Source organism: Biomphalaria glabrata, chromosome 18 (genome assembly GCF_947242115.1).
Source record: "Biomphalaria glabrata chromosome 18, xgBioGlab47.1, whole genome shotgun sequence".
Taxonomy (NCBI): Eukaryota; Metazoa; Mollusca; class Gastropoda; family Planorbidae; genus Biomphalaria; species Biomphalaria glabrata.
In genome coordinates this window covers 14,193,061-14,203,556 of record NC_074728.1, presented here as the reverse complement: position 1 = coordinate 14,203,556, position 10,496 = coordinate 14,193,061, and the positions used below count along the sequence as shown (strand labels likewise).

At 32.8% G+C, this 10,496-nt stretch overlaps 1 protein-coding gene across 5 annotated transcripts in view; it reads right to left on the bottom strand.

The window, feature by feature from the left end:
• Positions 1-982: 982 nt before the first annotated feature.
• LOC106079129 (NAD(P)H-hydrate epimerase-like) overlaps positions 983-10,496 on the bottom strand; it is a 93,021-nt gene continuing 83,507 nt past the window's right edge. For all 5 annotated transcript variants that reach the window (XM_056017303.1, XM_056017302.1, XM_056017305.1 and 2 more), the window contains 4 exons: positions 8,194-8,262; positions 7,068-7,266; positions 4,277-4,394; positions 983-2,379 (listed from right to left, as the gene is read on the bottom strand). In XM_056017303.1, the coding sequence (XP_055873278.1) occupies positions 2,265-2,379; positions 4,277-4,394; positions 7,068-7,266; positions 8,194-8,262 (501 nt within the window). In that variant the 3' untranslated portion in view covers positions 983-2,264. The remainder of the gene's footprint in view (positions 2,380-4,276; positions 4,395-7,067; positions 7,267-8,193; positions 8,263-10,496) is intronic.

Sequence of the window (10,496 nt, the reverse complement as noted above, 5' to 3'; positions counted from 1 at the left end):
TATAATGTTCCCCGCCACCTTTTTTTAGCCATTGAAAGGGAGGTAAACACTAAAATTTCCAATATAAAAATTATTTAATTATAAAACGCTTACTACATGTTAGTACTTGTGTATTTAATTGTATATTTCTCCAGTGCCTAAACAATCACATATGTTGTTAATAATTAATAAGCAGAGCTTTATTTGGAGAAATTATTATAACATGACTAATCTCTTCTTTTAACTCAAGCTCAACTTGTATCATCTCAAACTAGAGGTCAGCATAGGGAATGCCCAATGCAATACTGTTTGTCATGCTCAGGTGATTGTAACTTGTAAGGTTGACATTAAATTGATAACCTTTCATGGTCAGCTTCAAGGTGTTTCAATATATTAGAAAGACATTTAGAAAGTGGCTACTATTCCAATCTCTAAAAACAATTGTTATAAAATCTTTCAAAACAGGTATTTCATGACCCCAACTTAATTTACACACAGTTTTACACTGGCAATTAAAAACTACAAATATTTTGCTGGTAATTGATAACAGAAATGAAAACAGTTTAAATTATAAATGTTTGTAAAATATGTTGAGACCCACTGTCTAAATAAAAAAAATTATTCCAATATTATTTATATTAATTACTTTTAGATTTAGTACTTTGAATGAAATGTCAGGACTAGAATGATCACTTTTTATTTAAATGATGGCATTTACAGTTTCAAACTCTTTTTAATTTTTTTTTTCAATGTTCAATAAGTGTAACAATAAATTCAGACCTTAGTGACCTTTTTCTAAGGTCATCAGGATTTATTATTTGTAAACTCAAGCCAAATGTCTTCACAACTATTTCTTTCAAGAAGCTTTATTTTGAGCTTTGAATTCATTTTGATCTGTTTTTATGTCTATTTTTCAACTATTGTAAGCTGCACCAGCTGGCTTGAACTTTTTGGACAAATGTATTGTAAAAATAGAGTAAAAAATAAGGAACACAGGATAATGTTAGATTTAAAATATATTTCTTACTAGGAGTCAAGCAAAGGTGGACTTCAAAAAAACACATAAGAAATGATAACTAAATGGCAAGAGAAGTGTAGATTTAGTATTAAAATATCAAAAAAGAAAAACCAAGTTTCATTAAAAAAAAAACACAACTAAGCTCCCCTTTCAGACCTTATCATCTATAGGGCAGATAATGTTAAGGTCATCTGTTTCTGTGGCCTACGGTTAACAAGGGTGTAATGCGGCCAGCACAATGACAAATTGCCTTTACTTTCCCCAACTAATGTGGAATACCCATTAGAGGTGGGTGGACTCAGAGGCACCCAAAGATCCAGTTTGGAAGCCAAGTGCTTTACTGCTCAGCCAAAGCATCTCCTAAATTGAAGAAGTAACTTATAATTTGCATATAAAATGTCAGCATATCTTATACAGCATAAACAACACAGATAATTTAAAGTTTGTTGTTTATCTTGTAAGATATATAATATGAAATTCTGATAGGCCTTAACAAAACTGTTACAGTCATAGCATTTGTAGTTTCACATCCTGTACATTTTTTTTTTGGTGAATCATAAAACTTCCTTGATTCTGTTGTAGATAAGGTGACCTAGCCTAAAGAATGTACAACAACATAATTAGGGACACAGAAGCTTAACACTGATAATTAAAATTATGTTAAAAATACTTTTTCCCTATTCTCTTTGAAAAAAATAAGAATGACTATTGCCAGCAAAGATTTACAGAATTCATTGCATAATAATACAAGAGGTTTATGTATAACATTAAGGTTTCTGTTGTTAAAATATTTTATTTTCTGTTGGACTGTGAACACATTTATGTTTAGTTTTGAGTGACTATGATATCTATCTTTTCTTTGACTAACTGAAAATGTACCTTTAAAGTTTGCTTAAAGTCTTCAATGATGACTGTCTGGTTACCAATACATGCAGGATTATTATGCCACCATTAATAATCTTTGTAAGATCCATAACTCATGTTAGTAATGTCTAAGTAAACTTTCCAATGTCAAAGTTAAAAAAAATAAAACATCTAGGGCTCCATATGTACAATAGAAATTTGCATAATTATTAAATGCATCAAAAGTGAAAACTAAAATATTTTGTCACTACAGTCCGAGTGATCTCTAAGTTTCTCAACTTCTCTAGTAGTCTGAAGAGGAACAACAAAAGGTTTAGGACAAGTAGGTGAGGCTGAAGTAATTGAAATGAATCAGTTACAAATACATTGAAGAGAAACAAATGTTCCATCACTACAATATTGTTTAGGATTGGGCAGACTCCTCTCTCTCTGTTAGTTTGAGCTCTACAACTGGATCTGTTCCTGGGTATGGTGGTAGTCGTAGTCCATACTTTTGTTCTAATGTTGGGGGAACAAACCTGCAGGTAAGATAGAATGACACTGTGACACTACTGTAAGATAGAATGACACTGTGATACTACTGTAGGATGGAATAATAATGGCAATGTCTTCAATTAACTATTACAATAAAAGATATATTTTACCACAAGAAAGTAATATAATGTTGCTTTCATATGCTCAGGTTTTATTTTCATTGTAAGAAATGTTCAAAAAAACATAATGAAATATGTGCTAAAAAACTCTTAAAAAATATTTGTATAGAGATATAAGAAAATGAGCTTATCTGTAACAATTACTTATTGCAGTTATTGCTGTACAGAAATAGACATTATTTGGAATGACATTTTGATTTTAATCATTAGTGTCATTAAACAAAACACTATCAAAAATATTTGTATACAATTAGAGTAAAAGAAAAAAACTAGAATCTTTTGGAAACTACTGACAGGTTCTAATGTGAAATTACTAATCAAAGATCCAGGATTAATATAGGCATATCTGTTAATTGGAGACATAAACTCTGCTAAGTCATTGGCCATCATCATAATTCATTCCTTTAAAGTTAGAGCAAATGAAATATCATAATTATTTTAATGCCTTGAACCATAACTATCATTTCATCATCATTCACCCTTGACTTTCACTATAGGGGTGCTGTAACAGTTTGCATAACAAATTCCCTCCCAGTCAGTAGAAGTTCTTAGCAGGATATCAAGAGAGGCTGGTCCATTGTTTTCTGTTATCCAGCTTTTCTTTGGATGACCCTTTCTTTGTGCCCCCTTCACTGTACCTTTAAAGTATCATTTTTGGCAGTGATTCTTACATTATGACAAAACCAGCTCAGCTTTCTTCTCTTCCCATTATTAAAGAGTTCCACCTTTTTGCCAACCACAGTGCTGACGTTTTAATTCATTTGTCTTCTTTTCCTGATATCTGATGCCAAGCATCTACACTCAAGGCTTTGTCTTTCAGCCTCAGTGTTAAGGGTCCAACATTCACAACCATATAGAAGGACAGAGACCACTGAGAATACTGTTTCAATCTTACTTAGAGGCTGATGTCACTCTTCCAAATTTTCCTCAGTTTTCTCATAACAGTGGATGCCAAGCTTAAACAGCTTTTTATTCATTTTATTGATCTGTTTGATCCTAGGTTTTTAAGTGAGTCCACTTCTTCTAATGTTTGACCATTCAACTGTAAGCAACATCTCCTACTATGTCCACCACAAACTAGTCATTTGTTTTTTTTCAGCAATGGTTTCCATGTCAACTGCTTTAGTTGCAGCATCCAGTTTTGAAGTAAGAATTTGTACCTGAATTGCATTGTATGAGTTCTAAATCATCTGTAAACCTGAGATTTGTTTATGATAAAGCTAAGAGTAAATCCTTCTAGATTTTATTTTCCATCATAAAATGCTCCAATTATCTCAAAGTTATACAGTATTCTGTCCACATTCTAAGTACATCTGCTTCTCCAGTTTCAACAAGAGTTCCATCATTGTTTACAATCACTGTGGTTCTAGCTTGTCTTATGTTGGTTAAAACTTGTTAATGTTTCATTACTTGACACATTGCAAACAAGTTGATAGTCAAATGTGTATACACAAAAAATCAACTCCCCAATTCTTATGTTTAAAACAATGGAAGCGCTACATAGCAGAATGTTACTCTCAATTGATGCATGGGAAAACAAGCAAAGGGATATATAGCACCATGTTTGGAATGCAACTATTCTGTACACTCTATAGTACATGAAATCTTTATTTATTGTGGTAAACATTTAAATGTCAATTTTCTAAAAATAAAAACAAATTGGACTATACAGTGTGAACACATCGTATAAACAATTAAACTTACAAACTAAACTTTAGGAAGATTGTAAACTTTTTAGTTCAAGAAGCTGTTAAGTACCAACCTGCCTCCAAGAAAATGTCTCTTTCCTTTGAAATGAGTAGCACACTGTTTAGGTGCTGTCAATGAGATAAGTAGGTCAGGTTGTAGACCTTCAGGATTTCCTTGTTCAACATCCCAGCCTAGACACACATACAAAAATACTTAAACACTCTTTGATTTTACATAGAATATGCTAGTACCCAAAGGCCCATGTAATTTTATAAATAACTTTGTACTGCGTAACATTAAAAGTATCATATCTTACAGTAAATCTAGTTGTCCATGTTAAATTTATTTGTTTTCTTGGTTACTACAGGTAACCTATTCAATGTTAAATTATACTTTAAAAGAAATTATGACATAGTCCTAGCATATAGAATAATCTGCACATTAATGGATTTTTGCACTTAAACTGTAACATATGTGTTGTTTTTTTTTTGTTTTTTGAGAGATGAGAGGTTTTTTTTTAATTGGTCTCAGCTACTTTATTTACCCATGTTATGACTTTCACCGAAATTTCAACTGATAACCTAATTTATCAAAGAAGTAGTTTATCTTATCTTATATATTACAGACATTACTTCAAAAATGAAGATGATTACATCCTACACATTTCATATGTCAATCTAGTCATACATGAATTTGAACTCTGTTAAGTTGTGTTTTTCCTGGCTGATTCAGGCAGCCCATTGCATTCTCTAATGGCACTAGGGAAGAAGGAGCACTTGTACAAATTTGTCCTAGTGTATGGCATAAGAAAGATGCCTCTATCTTTGTCTTGAGTATCTCATTAGGTTTTGTTTTTCTATTTGTAAATTATGGTTCAGTATTATAGCTACTTTACTGTTCTCACCCTATCAGAATTGATGCAATGGACCATCAATGCCAAAATATTTAATTTTTTAAGCAAACTATGGTTATGAACTTTGTCAAAATCCTTGGAAAAATCTAATAAAATAGCATCTATTTGCTCACTATTATCTAAACCTTTTCAAAAAATCATCAATTAGTCCTATTAGTTGTGTTTCACATGACATAATGTCCTAAAGCCGTGTTGGTATGGAGTGAGGAGATTTTGTTTAAAAGATTTATGATGTTGCTAATTATTATGTGTTCTAGTATTTTACATGTGATGCTGGTGAGTGATACTGGTCTATAGTTCAAATCATTTTTTTTTAATAGGAGAGTGACATTAACTTCTTTCCAGTACCTGGGTACCCTGCCTTAATTTAGTGATGCCTGAATAAATATTTTGAACACTAGAGCTGGCTCATGGCTTAGTTCTTTGAGCAATCTAGCTGGAATACCATCAGGTCCAGATGCTTTATTTGGTTTTATGCTAGCTAATAGTTTTTGGATCCCTTCTTCTTGTACACTTATATCTCCTATGTTTTCTACTTGGTTTAAATTTATTAATATGTTTTTGACTCCTGCAAAATATTTATTAAGAATGTTAGCTTTAATTTCATTATCATTATGTGTTATCTTCTCCTTTTAATGGGGATACTCCTGCTGTTTCCATTGTTTTTTAGATTTAATGTATGGCCATAAATTTTTATTGTTATCTAAATACTTTACTTTATTATTTTATTTATGTATTCGCTCTGCAGCTGTCTGCTAACTTTTTGGGTTAGGTGTTTGATTTTGAGGTACTTTTTATGGACTGTTTCTTAGTGAATTTTTAAAATAGGTTTTGTTTCTGTTTGTAAAGTTTCTTTAATTTATTATTAAACCAGCATTTATTTATTTTGCTTCAAGAGTATTTAGTTGGTATTTGATTTTCTATAATGTTTGTAAGATTTTTTAAATACAATTTCAGAGGTTATAGAGTGGTTGGTTAATTTCTTTTTCTGAAAAGAATGTTTGTTGAAAATTTAATGTAACTTGGAGTAGTTGTGTTAGGTTGCATTTATTTTTTTTATAGGTAACTGTTTTATTTGATGATATCATAGTCAGATAGTCCAGAGATCATTTTCCTATCTACCACTAATCCAGGTCTGTTAGAAATACATCTAATATGTTGTTTAGTCAAGTTGGTTTTTTTAATAATTTGATCGAAATTTTAATTATGTAATGTTTCTATGAATAGTTCATTAATATCCTTAATGTTTTGATGGTGGTCTATGGTTAATGATTTCCAATTATTATTGGGGAGCTTAAAGTCACCCTCGTTTGATGTTAGTGAAAAGGCCTTGGCTATCTTTTAACACACTCACATCTACAATATTTTACGTTTTAACATCAGTGCCTGGTATGGCAATCTGAGCATTAAAAATGAAAATAAACTCCATAAAATCCTAAATGCTATTGGTATAGTCATTGACAAAAAACAAACCCTATTTGGGCAGCTGTTTGAGACAAACATCCATAAAAAAAGTTAAAAACATTATAGAAATAAGAATCACCCTTTGGGTCAGGAATTTGTGATTTTACCATCAGAAAAAAAAATACAAGACACAGATAGCAAAGTCAAACAGATACAAACACTCTTTTGTTCCCCTGGCAATCAAATCATTAAATAGATACAATCTGATTTAAACTTTTCACATGTAAATTATGAGCGAGTCAGGTGTGAATGTACATTTTGGGTTTTAAGAGTTACAATGTTTTGTTTGGTGTAATGCACAAATTGCAATACAAATTTCCTTACGGACAATAAAAATGATTATTATTATTATTATTATAATTAAAAAAAACTGCATTTTTACGTTCATCTTTAAGTAATGAAAGCTGATTGCATAATTACTGCATATATTCTAAGCTCTTTTATGTCTCTCAGCACTACTCTATTACAATTATGTATTCAAACGTACCACTAGGAATATCTATAGAGCAAATAGGAACACGCTCTTGTATCTGAATTAGACTTTGTAGAACGCTAGCAAACTCTGGTTTGGCTGGAGGCTTGTAGCTGAAACCAAATATTGCATCCACCACCAAATTGAAGCTGTCCACTACACACTGAGGGTCAGTGGGGAAGAAAGACAGAGTAGGGATATCCAAGCGTTCACACTTGTGGAGAATATAAACACATATTGTAATAACAAGATATTCATTTAAATTTCATTATAAATAAAAAAGGCAAGAAATTTATTTTAGCATGAATTATAGTTTCATTTTATGATACAATATATATATATAGTGAAATAAAAAGTTCTTCAGATAACAAAATCTTAGAAGCTAAAAAGATTGTAATTAAATGTGTAAAAATAATAGACCATTAATGAATAGCAATATATATAAATTATTTTGTTCTAGCATCTTGAAATGATATTAATTTTGTAACATATACTTTAGGAAAGAACAAAATATGCATAACAACTCTTATTCAACCATATGTCACAAGTTATGACAAACAAATTTCTTTCAATTTTTGCTGAATAGTTATATATTATCTTTCATTTCTTTAGGCTATCAGTTTGAAGTGATCATATAGTAAATTAGGTTAGGATGACATTTAGAACTGGTTTTGGAAAGGCAGATACATTGTACATGACTATTCTTTTAAACAAAATTGAAGAGAAATAAGATTATTAGTTGTTTTAGCTACGTTCATACTCCTGATAGATAAACGTAAATTAGAGTTGCCCTTTCAGACCATGCGGTCTATAGGGCAGAGGTTGTAAAGGTCATCTGTTTCTGTGGCCCACAGTTAATGAGAGTGTCATGTGGCCAGAACAATGACCAGCCGCATTTACTTTTCCCCAACAAATGTTAGGTACCAATTAGAGCTGGTTGGACTCAAAAGTGCCCTAAAAATCCAGAAATAAAAAATCACATTCTTCACCAGGATTTGAACTCAGGACCCCCGATTCAGAAGCTAAGTGCTTTACCACTCAGCCACTGCGCCTCCTTCCCGATAGTTGACAACTACTTATTCCTGATAGATAATTATCAACCATAACAACTGCCAGTGAACAGTGACACTGTTTACATTACCTGTAATGCCAAGGCTTTGAATAATGGTTTATTGTTTTGTTTTGGGTAGAAGAGAGTTGGCTTATAGCCCTGTGAAATACAAAACAATGCAAGAAAATGAAGCAAATATTAGGATATTAGACAGTCAAAAAGATTATCTGTCATGTTACGATTTAAAAAACTTAATAATAAGTTTGAAAATCACATCATGATATTTTGCACTGTGAAAGGTTAGGTACAAAGTCTAAGTTTTTATGTTTCGTAAACAAACTGCTTATTTTTTTAATAAATATGTAGGCCATTTTATCATAAAAATACACCTTTACAAAAAAAAATAAAAAATGGAGGAGGCAATATTGAGCAGGAAGGACATTATTTTGTATAATGTGTAATAACATCTATGCGAAAAATTCAAGAACTTTTGGACAGCTGAAATCAACAAGTTTGTTATGTTAGGAAAAGGGCATGCCAAAAGAGCCCAAGCAATGCAACACTCAGGCACAAATTATAATTGATATGGCTCCCAAAGATGATGAAAAAAAAGGCAGAAAGGAACCACAGACCTAAAGTACAATGAATTCCCCCATTTTTGATATGCGAGCTAAATGTTACCATGAAGAAATGCCATTTCAAAAAGGCTCCAGGGCCAGATGGTAACACCCCCGAAATCCCAAGCATGTGGGGGGAAAGGAAGGACTGTGCTCTTGGCATTTGTAAATAGGACCTGGGAAGATGATCATCTATATTCCTATACTTAAAAAAGGGAAAAGATGCTTCCACTGAAGAGGGCTACAAGCCCATCTCACATCTTGTGTGGGAAAGATGGCTGAGAAAATTTGAAATGAGCATCTGGTTTGGTACCTTGAGAGTACCTGTCTTATAGCTCCGAAGTTTGTTTGCCACTGACACTTTCATAACTGATGACAAATTTTGATCAGATAATCTCGAACGTTGAGGTATTTTTGTAGCTTTCATTATGGAAAAGAAATGCTCATTAGAGATATGTGATTGCAAACATAGCAAGATTTCCATAATTCAACATACCATTCAAGTAAATACCTGTAAAATTTTGTCACAGCCACTTCTATATACTTCGCTTCCAACAAAGAATCTGACTGCTATTCTATCAGCTCTAGTTGCACCTTATACAAACAAACAAGGACAATTCTTGCTCGTATGAAACGAAGTCACAAAAACGATCAATGAAAGCATCTAATAACGATTCTACGTGTAGGACATATTTACCAAATGTTGTAACCGTATTTAATCTTTTTAGTTTCTGACACAAGGTTTTCTCTTGATATTTGGTCTATCCAGTCATCATAGTTTTGCTTGAAAGCACTTCACATCATCACACCTAGTTGTGAAAATTTTGTCTTTACCTTGAAGTTTTAAAATCAAGTAATGCAGGTGACCAGTGAGATCAACTGCAAATGACAAAATGACGGTACCAGCACCTTTTTCAATGTGGGGAAAAAATTATGACTTTTCTTGTATTTTAGCGTTTATTATTAATTTATTAGTAGTTAAAAGTTAGGCAATCCATCATTGAGTACCGGCACGTATTTATTTACAAAAAAGCACTGTATACAAGCTATAGGCGTAGCCAGGATTTTTTTTGGGGGGTGGGTTTGAGGGGGGATTCCCCCCCTCCGCGAAATTTTTTTTTATATGTATGTGTGTGTGTGAGTACATAATCTTTATTACATTCTGACCCTTCATTCTTTCGGAAGACGTTTATTGTGCCCTAGAATAGGTTGTTCCTGGAGTTAGTAGGAAAATTTTAGACTCCCAGACATTGCCAGCAAGGGGGTCTGGGGGAGCGAAGCCCCGCCGCCAAGCACTATTTCTGGTATTGAAAGCCAACAAAATGCATATTCTGTGGTATCTACAATGCATTTTCCTGTTATTAAAAAATTTTATTTCAAAAACCTAATGTGCTATTCTTACTGACTTAGACCCTCCCGCGCCGTTCGGCACATTTGCCGTCAAGCTGTTACCACAAAAATCTGTCACTGGTAATGTCTGAAACCTCTTCTCACCTGCTATGAGGACCTCCATGAATGTGTGGCTCCAAGTTGTACTAGGATGTCATCGCAACTCTTATTATGCGTAATTCATTTTGTCAGAGAACATGTCCAGCAAACCTCATGTCACAATCTTACTAAGGGGTCGACTCCCAGTTTGGCATAGGATTTCCTTGATTTAGACCCGATCTCTATAACTGACTCCTAAAATCTGTCTTAGCCATCTTTGTTGAGCCGCATTTAGTGTTTCTCCATTTTGGCAGATGACTATTCACTGAACAGCCCCCGCCACTGGTA